This window comes from Podarcis muralis, chromosome 14, assembly GCF_964188315.1.
Source record: "Podarcis muralis chromosome 14, rPodMur119.hap1.1, whole genome shotgun sequence".
Lineage (NCBI taxonomy): Eukaryota > Metazoa > Chordata > Lepidosauria > Squamata > Lacertidae > Podarcis > Podarcis muralis.
In genome coordinates this window covers 26880548-26895906 of record NC_135668.1, presented here as the reverse complement: position 1 = coordinate 26895906, position 15359 = coordinate 26880548, and the positions used below count along the sequence as shown (strand labels likewise).

The window sequence follows — 15359 nt, the reverse complement described above, 5'->3', positions numbered from 1 at the left end:
TTGATATTTCTATGGTAGTTTCTATTATGTGAATAGTTCCACAGACCCTCCCCCCTCCAGGTGGGTTACATGGACCCCAATGGGGAACCCCTGTACAGCCGGGGGGGGGGGAGAATCTGTGGGCCTCCAGATGTTGCTCCAGATGTTGTTCTCCATCTCCCCATTGTCTCAAGCCATTGGCCATGCTGGCTGCTGAGGTTGATGTGAGCTAGGATCCACTATGGAAGAATGTTGTGAGCTGGAAGCAATATATTGGTGAGCCTAATGTTCTCACCCTTGCTGTAAAGGTTGTTGAGGCAATGTATGTGAAGTGTTTTGCACACTTAGGAACACAAAGGAAAGCCATGCGTGCCACTTTGAGCACCTTGGAGGAAAAGTGGGATACAAATGTAATACTGTGATCATGATTTTTAAATTGGGGGGGGGGGCTACCTGCCTCAATGCACACGTGATGCAACATCTGAATTGACTGTATATGTACTTTTATGTGTATATTAGGGGCTGTGTCCCTGCTTGCTCTACTTGCCACCCCCCCCATTCCTCCCAAAGCTTCCCCTTCTCACCCCATGCAACTACTGAGCTTGCTTTTCTTGACCTTTCGGGTTTCTCTTCGTTCAAATCCAGGATTGCAATGCAGCACTAGAAATCCTCCAATGGGGGCTGTGCGACGACAGCCTTCCATTTCTATGTATATAGGAAGACATGCCTGATGCAGATGTCACGGTGTCTCGCTGTGCATATGTATGCTGCATGTGTACTCTGCTGCACTGTAGGCACATCCACCAGGTGCAAAACACAATCGTATGAATGGCCACTTTCCTATTTTTCCTCTGGGAATCTGCCCTTTCCCGTTGAGATTTTAAATGCTTGTGGCTCTTTAATGCAAGGCAGAGCTGAGCCGTGTGATTATCAGAGCTGGATAATACCACCACCAATATCACCTCCTCATTCCCCCCTCCCCCTAGCCTTTAACATAATCCATATGGTACTTCCCGACTGGGTTGCAGGTTTCCATCCCAGGCAACAATCCTCTACATTTTCTCCAGTCCTGCCAGAGCCAAAAGAGGGAGGAGCTGTAGTGAAATTCCCACTAAGCAGCCTTAGCCTTTCATTACATCCTCTTCAGACACATCAGGATTAACCTAGATATGGCTGGCCAAAGGAGGGAGGGAGGGAGAAAGGGCTGGGGGATTTCTAGGTTCGTTGCTGGAAAGCGCTAATCCCGATGGCCTTGCTGGGTTTCCCCACAGCACGCTGACGATCTACAGCATCGGCCAGGCAGACGAGGCCATCTACCAGTGCATTGCGGAGAACAGTGCTGGCTCCACCCAAGCCAGCGCCAGGCTGACGGTGCTGTGGGCCGACGGGCTGCCCGGCCCGCCCCAGAAGGTGCGAGCCACAACCGTCTCGGCCACCACCATCCAAGTGCTGTGGAGTGAGCCTCTGCAGAACACCAAGGAGATCATTGGCTACGTCCTACACATCAGGAGAGCAGCAGGTGAGGTGGCAACAGTCCATTGGGCATTGATACGAGTGCTGTGCTGAAAATTTTTCCCGCAATGTCCTGTCATGGCAGGGGTGGTTGTGAGGGGGCAGGGAGCTGTATAGTGCCACCACAGGCCCAACCTTGGTGAGTTGCTCAGTGGGAGTGGGAAGGGGATGGACGCTGGTGATCACCACCAATGAGGAATTATAGGCAGGAGTGGTGGCAATGAGCTCAGAAGTGGCCACAAGGCTTGTTCTTTGTCTTTAGGGTAAAGGTGGTCTCTGTGGCACTGGGCAGCTGCGTAATTTGGGGGCCTATGAGGTGGAACCATCCTGATTGGTGGAAAGTGTGAGGCTCAGCCTCTGGAGTTACTGCTCTCTTGTAGGCCACACCTTTCCCCCAGCTGTCGGGACCTCCAGGGTGGAACAATAGGCAAAGAGATGCTCTTTGGAATTGCTCCTCCTTGGAAGCTGCCTTCAAAAATTGTCAAAGGGGAGGTAAAATGTCGGTGAAATTCTCACGGGGCAGGATGCAGGGCTGTGGTTTTGTTTTGTTTAATATTTGCATGTCTCTTTTCCAACAATATTGAGTTCAATGCAGCTCACAGTTGTAGCAATAGTGTTAAAAATGTGACGTAATTGTTAGAGTGTAGGACTGTGACCTGGGAGAGCAGGGTTCAAATCTCCTCTTGTCCATTAAGCTCACTGTGTGACTTGGGCCAGTCGCTGCCTCTCAGCCTAACCTACCTCACAGGGTTGTTGTGGGGATTGGATGAGGAAGGGGAGAACCATGCATGCCACTGCGAGCTCCTTGGAGAAAAAGGTGGGATGTAAATGCAATAATAAACAAGTAATCAATATAATCATACTGGGTTGTAGCCAGTGCCAGTGCTCCTCAGAGTAGACCCATTAAATCCCCACAGCAACACTATGAAATAGGTTAGGCCTGGGAGTTGGGTGACTGGTTTAAGGTCACCCATTTACATTTCAGGGGCATGTGTTCATTGTTTTATTTATTACATTTATATCCTGCCTTTCCCCCAAAGAGGTGGCACAAATGGTTCTCTTCCTCCTCCTCCTCCTCCTCCTCACAATAACCCCGTTAAGTAGGGTGGGTTTGCAAGTGACTGATTGACCCAGGGTCACCCAGTGAGCTTCATTGAGTGAGGATTCGAACCCTGATCTCCCAGGTCCTACTCTGACACTCTAACCACTGAACACTGGCTCTCCTGTGCCTATCTTATTTTTATCACGCTGGCATCATGTGTAAGCTGACATTGCTAAGGGTGGGAAGTGGGACGAGAGAGCGAGAAAGGAAATAAAGTAAATAAATAAATACCCATGATTGTAGTGTAGGCATGCTCTGACATCTAGTGGCGAGGTCCAGCACCCCACAGCCTATGACACAGTGACTCCCTCCAAGCAGAAGACAACAGTCCAGCATTCTGGGAGCTCAGATGGAGACTTTCCCTCCACGACTAGCTTCCCAGATCTTGAGTTTCACCCTGGCACCAGGCGACCTTCCTGGATTGCTTGTCTCCTGGGAAGAGACAAGGTCTGTGGCTTGGAACCGCCAGGATGCCTAGTTTGGTGACGCAGGAAGCAAGGGAGCAGAGCCAAGCTCCTGACGGTGAACAGAGTGGCATCAGGCACACCTCTGCCATTGTGCCACATCCTGGGACTGGCAAACTACAACTGGAACATTGCCTCACTCTCTGTAGCTAGATTTTTGAGAGCTGTGAACAGTACCAAATGGAGAGGAGGGTGCTCTTATGCTCGGGATCTGGACGGCTGGACGGCAGGAGGAAATCCAGATGGATTTCAGAGATGTCAAAAAGGCAGTCTGCCCTGAAGGAAAGTCGCTGGGAATCACAAGTCTTGCTTTCCCAATATCTGAAATAGAAATCATGCTTGCTTTGATCAGTGGATAGAATAAGAGTCTTGCAACCTAGGAACAGATTGCTTTTAGAAGCTGACCGTACTTTATTGACAGCTGCACAAATTATGATAGCTAGCTAGGAAGTGGAAGGGGCAAGCAGACTATAAAATGGAAGAATGGTATAAAGAGTTGTGGGATACAGCTATTAATGATAAATTAACATGTGCCATTAAGGTAAGACGGGGAATATGCAGGAGAAATGATTTTGAGGAGATATGGAGGGTGTTTGTAGAATATGTACTGTTAAAACGGAAAGGGGTCAAACCATCGCAAGAGGTGCTGAAATTTTGGGAGGTTGGGTAGTTACAATGGAACAGTCTCAGTGGTGGGGTGCACATTTTTATTCTTATTTATTTATTATTATGACTTTGTCAAAATAAAATAAAATTAAAAGAAGAAGCTGATGGATAAATATGCATGGATAAATATCATTATATTTGGAATGCATTTATAAAAATTATAAGGTAAAGGTACCCCTGCCCGTACGGGCCAGTCTTGACAGACTCTAGGGTTGTGCACCCATCTCACTTAAGAGGCCAGGGGCCAGCGCTGTCTGGAGACACTTCCGGGTCACGTGGCCAGCGTGACATCGCTGCTCTGGCGAGCCAGAGCCGTACACGGAAACGGCGTTTACCTTCCCGCTAGTAAGCGGTCCCTATTTATCTACTTGCACCCGGGGGTGCTTTCGAACTGCTAGGTTGGCAGGCGCTGGGACCGAGCAACAGGAGCGCACCCCACCGCGGGGATTCGAACCGCCGACCTTTTGATCGGCAAGCCCTAGGCGCTGAGGCTTTTACCCACAGTGCCACCCGCGTCCCCTGATAAAAATTATAGAGGCGTGTTAATGATTGTATACGTTTTGTAATAATAACATTACGTACATATCATATTGTATTCCAGTTCCAAGCACATTTTCATTTTCATTTCTTTCACTTTATTTGTCCACTGAAATTCTTCAATAAAATATAAATATATACAAAAGTCTTGCTTCCTGGCTTCCCAGAGGCATCCGGTTGGTCACTGTGAGAACAGGATGCTGATCTAGATCCTGCTTGGCCTGATCCTGCAGGCTCCGCTTATGTTCTTACGCCTTCCCCTTGCATTTCAGACCCTGTGGAGATGGAGTACCAGGAAGCCGTCAGCAAAAATACATTCCAGCAGCTTGTGACTGACTTGGAGCCCTCCATGAGCTACAGCTTCTACATAAAGGCTTATACCTCTCGGGGGGCAAGCAAGGCCTCTGACGTCGTGGTGGTGAGCACGCTAGGAGAAGGTAAGGATGAATAAAAGGGCCAAAGAGAAATGGAAGTTCAAGCTCATCATCCTGCTAGGCTGTAGAAGGGAACTCAGATCAGTGGCAGAGGACCCAGTTTGCATTTGGAAGGTCCCAGGTCCAATCCGAGACACCTCTCGATAAAAGCCTCTTATGAGCAAGACCAGAAAAACCCCTTGCCTGAGCTCTCAGGGATCTCAGAGAGCCAGTATGGTGTAGTGGTTAAGAGTGGTAGTCTCATAATCTGGTGAACCGGGTTCGCGTCTCCGCTCCTCCACATGCAGCTGCTGGGTGACCTTGGGCCAGTCACACTTCTCTGAAGTCTCTCAGCCCCACTCACCTCACAGAGTGTTTGTTGTGGGGGAGGAAAGAAAAGGAGATTGTTAGCTGCTTTGAGAATCCTTAGGGTAGTGATAAAGCAGGATATCAAACCCAAACTCTTCTTCTTCTTCTCCTGCAAGTCAGAGCAGACAGCATTTAGCAAGATGCGTCAATGGTCTGATTGGGTATAAAGCATTTTCATGTGTGACTAGCTCATCCCATGGTTCAATTTATTTCCATTGCCTATCAATTTCACACCCCAAATTCATGTCAATTTCTGATGTGTTTATTATTCATACCCCTTTTCTAAAGTAATCTGCTAATTTTTGTTTAAGTGGCCCAAGTTTTTTTTATTAATAGCAACATATAATCTATTATATTGTAGAGAGCCAGTGCAATGTCGTGGTTAGTGTGTTGGACAAGGACCTGGGAATCCAAGACTCCTATCCCCACTGTGTGTGTCTCAGTCCAACCTATTTCACAGGGTTGTTGTGGGGATTAAATGAGGAGGGGGAGAACCATGTATGCCACCTTGGAGAACAAGAAAAAGGCGTGATATAAATGCAGTGCAGTAAATCATAAATAACTAGATAATTACAGTACATTTCTCACCTGCCCATCAAACTCCTCATGGCTCCTGCTCCCGATACCTGCACAGCTGGTAAGTTGCTCCTGTGAAGCGCAGCTGTATGTTCAGTCTTTATGGATGTTGCACTGTACACACAGGAGGTTCAGTGGCATAGCCAGAGCCTGCAGGGGCAATCTGGTACCCGCTGTGTGCTACCTAGGACCTTTGTGAAAAGGGCTGCACTCACCTGCTGAACACGTGGAAGGGTGAGGTGCTCTCCAGGGTACTGAAACTCCAGGGTGCTGAAACAGGGTGCAAAGCAGACACTGTGCTGCTGAACTACAGCCCTTCTCTTACTTGGAACTTCAGAAATTATTGTCTCCTTTATTACCACCAGCACAAGTTTCTTCCTTTGCAACCTTAACAACTAGAAATTTGTTTGCTGGTTGCTGTCTGCTTTTAAATGACAGCAGGGGATCACACATTGGTGGCTGCTGTATCTGATGCCAGGTTCTGAGGCTACATGGAATTACAAAGCATGCAGATTCACTAGTGAACTCAGAAGGCAGGAGTTAGCAACCCATGTGTCAACAAGGAGCAGAGCAGAGCGCCCCAAATGGCTCGAGCAAGTGAACCAAGTTGCATGAGCCATCACAAGGAGAGACATACATGCAACCAAAATGGCTAGGATTTCTGCAGGAAGTCTGCCTGGGTCTTTCCATCATAGGTCACGGATGCCAGTAGGATGCAAAATAGCTGCTGCATTGTTAAGCCACTGTAGCAGCAGCTTGTGACATTTTTGTTATTTCCTTTTTCAATTATTTTGGCATTTCAGTCATGCCACACAGCCCCCAAAGGAGCCCTCGGCTTACAATATATGATCCAAACATACACAAACACAACAATAAACCTGCAGTACAACAAGACCTCGTAAAACCAAAGTACTAAAAATTCCTATAATGGCATAAAAGCCAACAGAGCTTGACCTTCTTTGTAATGCAAGGGTTGCACAGAAGCCCTGCCAGCTGTGGATGACTTGAGCAAAGGGCCCACAAAACCCCTGAGATGGTTGGCACCCAGCAATGGCCCCATCTTTCCAGATCCCTTCGCTCACCATTCTAGGATAGAACAACCCATTAACCCGGCCTCCTCCTTTTTCAAGCGGAGAGATTGACAAGGCTTAAAACCTTTAAAAACCTTGACCTAAAACCTTGCAGTTCAAGGCAGTAGCTTTCTGCCTCATAAAGTTCATGTTTTTCTGGAGCTTTGAGAAGTCAGGGCACAGCCTTTCCTGTGAGTTAAGGGCTGCAGGTCTTGTCGCACGCTCATAAATTACACATACCTCTTCAATGCTCGACATCATCCCACCACACAAAGCTCTTAAAGTGTGTGTGGGTGTGTTTTGAAAAACAACAACTTTGCTTCCATGGAACAAAAGTTTAGACCTTAAGCTCCATCTCCCGTCATGGATGAGCAGGTGCTGTTAATCATTAGCTCAGCCCCTCTGTCCCCGTTTAATTTACAAGTCAGTCTCCTTGCTGGATCTGCCCCTGTGTTTAGAAAACCCCTTTGAGCTCCATAGTGTGTCCAGAAGACCGTTTTGACAGCCGCTCCCCACATTTGAAGGGACGCTGGTGGCGCTGTGGGTTAAACCACAGAGCCTAGGACTTGCCGATCAGAAGGTCGGCGGTTCGAATCCCCATGACAGGGTGAGCTCCCGTTGCTCAGTCCCTGCTCCTGCCAACCTAGCAGTTCGAAAGCACGTCAAAGTGCAAGTAGATAAATAGGTACCGCTGTGGCGGGAAGGTAAACGACGTTTCCGTGCGCTGCTCTGGTTCGCCAGAAGTGGCTTAGTCATGCTGGCCACATGACCCGGAAGCTGTACGCCGGCTCCCTCAGCTAGTAAAGCGAGATGGGCGCCGCAACCCCAGAGTTGGTCACGACTGGACCTAATGGTCAGGGGTCCCTTTACCTTTACCTTTACCTTTACCCCACATTTGAGGGTCACTGGTTCAGAATAAACCATGGCTGACTACGGTAAGAAACATCACAAGGCCAGTGGTTGATTTATGTAAAAGGTAAAGGTAAAGGTACCCCTGCCCGTATGGGCTAGTCTTGACAGACTTTAGGGTTGTGCGCCCATCTCACTCAAGAGGCCGGGGGCCAGCGCTGTCCGGAGACACTTGCGGGTCACGTGGCCAGCGTGACATCGCTACTCTGGCGAGCCAGAGCCACACACAGAAACGCCGTTTACCTTCCTGCTAGTAAGTGGTCCCTATTTATCTACTTGCACCCGAGAGTGCTTTCGAACTGCTAGGTTGGCAGGCGCTGAGACCGAGCAACGGGAGCGCACCCCGCCGCGGGGATTCGAACCGCCGACCTTTCGATCGGCAAGCCCTAGGCGCTGAGGCTTTTACCCACAGCGCCACCCGCTGTGATTTATGTAGCCTTCTTCAAACTGGTACCCTCCAGATTTTTGAAGTACAACTCCCATCAGCCTCAGCCTTCATCTTTTTTAAAAACCAAAGCACGAGGGGCTTTGAGAATGGCTCGTCCGGCTTATAAGGAATCCAAGGGAAGGGAACCAAAGGGGTAAAAAAAGGAGTCAAAGGGCAAAACCAACCATATCTCTTTCTGTGGCTTTGTTCCAGTGCCAGCCACGCCTTCACTCTTCATCAAAGTCCTCAACAGCACCACCATCCAGGCTACGTGGGAGCCCTCCATCAAACTGGGCCAGCATGAAGGGTTCAAGCTCTACTACCGCAAAGTCCACCTTCCCCACTTTACCGGGCCCATGTTCTTGGCCAGCAACATCACATCCTGCAACATTACTCAGCTCGGTGAGCGTCATTTCCATTATTACAATTATTTGTTAAATTTATGTACTGCCCTTCGTCAAAAGGCTACAAGGTGGTTTGTGACATAGAACAAAAATGTCAATATGTAGCATAATAGCTGTGCAAAGCAAGCGTCAAAACAGTTAGATAAATACGTAATAAAGAATACGTAACAGAATACAGATTCTCATAAAATACAGAAGGAGTGTGATAACATAAAAGAGACAAGGGTTCAAGCAACTAGTCTTTAGCGCTGCTGAGAAAATGTTAGAACCCTGCGCCTCAGGGTTCATTGGGGAAGGAGGGAAGGATAGAATATAAATTTAATTAATAGATTAAATGAAGGCCCACTGGAGTTGTCAAACCCACCTCTTCCTTCTCTACTCCTGTCAGTATTGCGTTCTCCAGTTCCCTGTTCCTCACCACCATTCAGGGCTCCAACATCTGACTTGCCTTCCTTAGAAAGGACTCTTTCTTTTTGCACCGCCAGTAATAAAATTTTATTAAGACTTTTCATAATACAATAAAAAAACTAATCTAAACAAAAAATAATAAACCAAAGAAGGAAAGAAAGAGAAGGGAAAGGATAAAAGAATGCAAAGTCCTGTCTCACAGATGTATCTTAAGTTTTGTCCCGTACGGAAAAGGTTGTACCCTCCCAGCTCTCACCTGGGAGCATCTTAGATGCCCACAGGTGGTCCTCCCAGCCTCTCTATCTAGCCTTTGGGACTCTCCCCAGACCACATCCCTCTCCCCATTCTGCACCAGCCCTGCTTCACATCCTCCTTGAGCATTTTTGAGCTCCTGCTTCCCTGGACGGAAGCTTGAGGGGGCGCTTATGAGCGTTTGTAGAAACCAGCCTCCTGTACCAAAGGTAACATTTACATCTGGTACCCTGTCCACTTTTGCCTCTGGACCAGCCTATTGCTGGCATGTGGCCCTTGGAATGCTGCCAAAGTGGGAAGGTGGCCCTCTGGCTGTAAAAAGGCTCCCCCAGCCTGCTTTTAATGTAATAATAATTTATTACGTATACCCCGCCCATCTGGCTGAGTTTCCCCAGCCACTCTGGGTGGCTTCCAACAAGAGATTAAAAATACATTAGAACACCAGTCATTAAAAACTTCCCTAAACAGGGCTGCCTTCAGATGTCTTCTAAACGTCAGATACTTGTTTATTTTCTTGACATCTGATGGGAGGGCGTTCCACAGGGTAGGTACCACTACCGAGAAGACCCTCTGCCTGGTTCCCTGTAGCTTCACTTCTCGCAATGAGGGAACCGCCAGAAGGCCCTCGGAGCTGGATCTCTGTGTCTGGGCTGAATGATGGGGGTGGAGACAATCCTTCAGGTATACTGGGCCGAGGCAGTTTAGGGCTTTAAAGGTCAGCACCAACACTTTGAATTGTGCTCAGAAATATACTGGGAACCAATGTCTCGGCGGCCGCTCCCAGTCACCAGTCTAGTTGGTGCACAGCAAGCGAGCACAGCAGGTCTAACCACATTTAGGCACAGGTCGACATCTCTTCTTTCCTTTTCCTCCCAGACCCATCAGTAGTCTACGAAGTCAAGCTCCTCGCCTACAACCAGCATGGTGATGGGAATGCCACTGTTCGCTTTGTGTCCCTTCGAGAGACTGTAGAAAGAACAGGTGAGGGAGATGGTCTTTGAAGACAGTTGGGGAGGCTCTGGCTGAGGGGGAGGGTTGGTGAGAAAAGAAAGTTGTTTTACAGAGAGACACACAGAGAGGGAGATCAGTATCTTGAAAGTTTCCCCACGTTGCTGCTCTGATGCAAGTTATCAAGCTTGAAGTTTGCGAGCCACTTTGAGTTACGTTTGAAGAAGAAGAAAATGCTAATAGGTTTAATTAGTAATAATAAAATAAATAAATAATAGATGTTTAGATGTTTTACCCAAACAGGAGCATCCAAATTCCCCTCTAAATCTTGCTTTAGGTGAAACTCTGTGGCTGTATTCAAGCGCTGCTTTTGTTTTGGGACACATCTTCTAAAAGTGGTTTATGTTTGAGAACCATCTTACTTATCCTTCTAGGGACAACGTCCCCTTGTGATCAGGTTCCTGTTTGCTGCTTTTCTTTTTTCTTTTCACAGTAAATGTTAATCTCAGCTGGAAATTGCAGCGGATCCTTGACAAAGCTTTCTTTCTTTCTTTCTTTCTTTCTTTCTTTCTGGTCTGGAAGTGGTTTAGCGACACCATTAGTCATGCCATTACAACGAAGTGGGAGGGGGACGTTGCTGGAGTTGAAAGTGAGAGCCGGATTCCCTTTCATCTATACCTTACTGACAGCGGCAGGAAAGAGAATGTGGAGTTTGCAAATCACTAGGTGGAGGAGAAGGCTCTATAACAGCAGGCTATCCTTCCTTCCTCCTCTCTCCTGCCCCATGGAGTGATACCTTTTCACCAGAGTGCTGCAGCTATTGCTAACCTGGTGCCCTCCAGATGTTGTGGACTACAGCTCCCATCAGCAGACCCATTGGTTGCCAGGCAGCTTGGCTGAAGCGTTCTCCATTGAGCCACTTTGCGTTGTGAAAAAACAAAGGGCCCAAATGGCTGGGGCCTAGCCTTTTGCAGGTGCTCTACCAGTGAACTATGGCCCCCTTCATTCTATGCAAGCTGCCAAACGCTGGACCCCATCTTCACCTCCTACCCACTGATAGGAGCCTGACTTTTCCTGGCCGTGTTTAAACTTCTCCTGGGCAGTTAATCACCTCCCTACTCACCAGTTTTGCTCCTCTTTGTGTCCCTGACTGTTCCCTTCCCCTTCCCACACCTTGCATGTTTCTTGCCAAGCCTGTTACTTGCCCCCCCCTCTCTCTCCCCTGTGTGAACTGCCTCAACTCATTTCTCCATCCTATGTTTTTGTCCTGCTCCTGGGTTCAAAGCCTTTCCCTGACCAGCTCTCTGCAAGAGACCCAACCCACCGGCGTTCCAGATCCCACCCCCCTCACTCTGCAGGGTGGCTGTTGCAAAAGATGGGGTCCAGCGTTTGGCAGCTTGCATAGAATGAAGGGGGCCATAGCTCACTGGTAGAGCACCTGCATTGCATGCAGAAGGTCCCTGGTTCCATCCCCAAGGTAGGGCTGGGAAAGACTCCAGCCTGAATCTCTGGAGAGCTCTTGCTGGTCAATGTGGACACTCCTGAGCTTGATGGATCTCTGGTTGGACTCAGTATAATGCAGCTTCCTATTTAATTCAGGGTTGTTGTTTTTTAATAGAACTGTAAGGATTAGCATCTTAATTTATTTTTAGGGGGAAGGGCTTTAACTCAGCGGTAGAGCATCTCCTTTGTGTGCAGAAGGTGCCTGATTCAATCTCCAATGACTAGGAGACTCACTTTCTCTCTGAAACCCAGAGGCCACCACCAGCCAGCCTAGACAGTCCTGTACTGACAACTTTCCATGCCTAATGGAGCCCTGCCTCCCATTTATACCTTTCCTTTTCATCCCAGGGCTGAACCCACCGTGCAACTGCATGAAGGACGGGCAAACCAATAAGACGTCGGCCACTGGGATAATCATTGGGATCCACATTGGAGTCACCTGCATCATCTTCTGTGTCCTCTTCCTCATGTTTGGGTACCGAGGAAGGTATGGCTCTCTCTCCACTGACTGCGTTTGGAGTGGGTGGACTGCTTTCATGTTCCAGAACAGCAGGACAAGCACTCTTTAAGCCAACCTTCCCCAGTCCAGTGCCCTCTAGAGATTGTTGGACTACAACTCCCATCAGCCCTAGCCAGTACGTCTGGTGGTCAGGGATGATGGGAGTTGTGGTCCAAAACATCTACAGGGCACTTGATGGGAGATGGATGCCTAAGGCATAGAATATACTGCCTTGGGAGTCTCACAACGTTTCTAATGAAATTCCCAGGTCCCCACATACTATAAACCACCTGGGGCGGTTTGCATGTTTGGGTTGCCCCACTAAGCTTTGCAGTGAGGGAGTTTGGAAGGAGAACTAGGAACCTGAGGTCGGGGTGGAGGCAGAGAGATAAAACATAGGTCTGCAACACCCATCATCACTTCTTTGTTATTACTAATATTTTATGAAAAGAATTTCAGTTATAGAAAAGAAAAAAAGAGGGAGAAGAAAAGTGCAAAAAATACAGTAAGAAAGATATAATATGATACAGTAACTACAATCTGTTACATTTCCATACATTATTATTTAGAGTAATATTATTGTTCTAATACATAAATGGTTATTAATAACCTCCTATATTCTGTATAGACACCTTCCAAATGTCAATATATTTATCTAAACAAAGTCTACATCTATAAGCATCCCGTTCATATGAAGTCCATAGCACTCTGCTAGAACCATGTTGTGTGTAGGGAGACGACGAAACTCAGATTTGGAAGGTCTGTAGCTCAGGGCTAGAGGACATCTCTTAGTTGTTTATGATCTCCCTGGGCTTTCCAAGCAGGGCTGAGAAATTCTTTTGCCTGAAACCCCGAAGACTCTTACCTGGAGGCACAATGAACTGATCCTGGGAGTTGTTGCTTGTGAAACAGGCACTCTACCCTTCTCGTGGACTTCTTGTTCATATGACGGTACATTGCTAGAGAGGGTTTTATTGTTCTTCTTCTTTGGCTTATTTCCACAGGCTGCTGGTGTGCAAAGATGTCCAGGAGCAGCTGTCAACCCCACAGGTCCCAAGAAGCCAGAGGAATGCTGCAGGCCTGACCTCAAACGGATCTGCTCAGAGGGACAGGGACAACCCAGACGCAAACGGGAAGCAGCTGGATTTGAATGAACTGGAAAGGCTCTTTCCAGCCTCGCCTCCCCCACCTGATCAACACAACAAGGAGATTGTGGTAAGGAAGGGGCACTGGGGGCTTTTGTTTGTTTGCCACACTTTCAGACAGCAGCGGTGAACCTCGGGGCTAGGGAGCAAATGCGGCCCTGCACACCGTTTAGCCTGGCCCTTGGAACCCTCTCCAGGCTCCACACCCCGCCAGCCCTGCTTTGCACCCTCCTTGAATGTCTTGGTCTGGCTGAGATGTGTTCTTGACCTCTTTTTTGCCTGGAGGATAGAGAGAGGCATGTGTAGAAAAGCGAGGCTGCTGTACCAAGGTAAAATTGGCACTCTGTGCTCTGCCCACTTTTGCCTCTGGCCCCGCCCACCACAGGCATGTGACTCTCTGGGATTTTAGTCGGGGGCACTTCCTGTAGAGGCCAGAGATGGAATGTGAGGCCTTCTGCGTGCAGAACAGGTGCCCTACCACTGAGCCACAGCCTTTCATAATGTCCATTAGTTTCATAGGAAGCTACAGTCTAGCTCAGTAATGCCTACACGGACTGGCAGCAACTTTCCAGACTTCCAGCCAAGTGACTCTCCCAGTCCTACCAGGAGATGCTGGGGATTAAACCTGAGACCTTCCGCATGTAAAACATGTACAGTGGTACCTCGGGTTACAGGCGCTTCAGGTTACGTACGCTTCAGGTTACAGACTCCGCTAACCCAGAAATAGTACCTCGGGTTAAGAACTTTGCTTCAGGATGAGAACAGAAATCGCGTGGCGGCAGTAGGAGGCCCCATTAGCTAAAGTGGTGCTTCAGGTTAAGAACAGTTTCAGGTTAAGAATGGACCTCCGGAACGAATTAAGTACTTAACCTGAGGTACCACTGTATTCTATCACAAAGCCATGCCCCTTGATGATTTCCATTTGTTCTGGGATAGGCAACTCCTGCTATTATTATTATTATTATTATTATTATTATTATTATTATTATTACTACTATCTTAAGAGGACAGTCAGTCGTCTCCTTGGGCATTCAAATAGCCATTTTTTCACTCTCCTTTCCCAGCTGGACCATATTCCTCCTACCTCACATGACGAAACCCAGACATCCATGCTTCCGCCGGATGACTTCAGCATCATCGAAGAGGAGAGCGACACCCTCTTCCAGCCCCCGCACTCGGGGGCCCCCGGCAGGCCCCTCCTCAACGCCAGCCAAGATGAGCCAGCTTTGAACCAAGCTCCAACCAATGAAGGATAATTGCCAAGACTTTGAAGACTCTTAATGGGACCTCGCCAGCCACCAACTCCCTCCCCCCAACCCTACCCCTGGCGATGTCTTTAAACCGACTCATCAATCTCAGGTCAATTTTAAGATTTCTGCGATATGTTTCTTAATTTTTTTATTACATATATATATATATATAAATATATATGCTTTCGTAGATTTTCACGGGTACAGGAATGCAGGTTTTGGTGTCCTCGGGTGTCTTCCCGTGTAAAAGTTGGGGTGTCTAGGCGACGTTTCGACGAGGTCTCACTCGTCATAATCATGGAAGCCATCGAGATAGAGAAACACCCTCACAACATGAACAAGCGTGACGACACATCCCGCTTGCCAGACATCTGGAAATTAGCCCTCCCCACAAAAACTGACACCAGAGCCAGAGGCACACAGAACGCCATCACCAATCAACCACACCAGACCCAAACCCAGACCCTCTCCACAGATGAATTACAGATACCATCCAGTAGCCAAACCATGGTGGCACCTCCGGATGCTGCACCCCCCTGCAATCCCTACACAGATCTGGCTGGCACAGACCAGAAAACCACAGCTCGCCCCTATACACGAAGCCAAGCCAGAGCACAACAAAATGCAGTACAACCATCTTCCCAGAAAAACTCTTCACAAAGTTCAAGAGGTCAAGACACAAAGGCTTTAGCAACTAATCCACACCTAATGACCCACCTAAGTGGTACTCAGGATACAACTCAAGAAATCACTCAAGATATCCCTCAAGTAATTAAGAAACAAAAGAAGAAAAGGCACACTAGCCTGGGAACTTCCTCTCTGCCCAAGAACATTAGAGGCCACACCTCCTCAACAGTATTTATAGGAACTCAAACACTGAGATCCTGCTCTGTTCCAGTAACAAGAAGCCGAAAGCACCAGCCTGA

The 15359-nt window shown here is 48.1% G+C and overlaps 1 protein-coding gene across 2 annotated transcripts in view; it reads left to right on the top strand.

Annotated features, from left to right (window-relative positions):
- Positions 1-14608, top strand: part of IGDCC3 (immunoglobulin superfamily DCC subclass member 3) — a 111824-nt gene extending 97216 nt beyond the window's left edge. For both annotated transcript variants that reach the window (XM_028705499.2, XM_028705498.2), the window contains 7 exons: positions 1251-1498; positions 4533-4697; positions 8238-8426; positions 9965-10069; positions 11888-12026; positions 13043-13253; positions 14248-14608. In XM_028705499.2, coding sequence (XP_028561332.2) covers positions 1251-1498; positions 4533-4697; positions 8238-8426; positions 9965-10069; positions 11888-12026; positions 13043-13253; positions 14248-14439 — 1249 coding nt within the window. In that variant the 3' untranslated portion in view covers positions 14440-14608. The remainder of the gene's footprint in view (positions 1-1250; positions 1499-4532; positions 4698-8237; positions 8427-9964; positions 10070-11887; positions 12027-13042; positions 13254-14247) is intronic.
- The last annotated feature ends 751 nt before the right edge of the window (positions 14609-15359 follow it).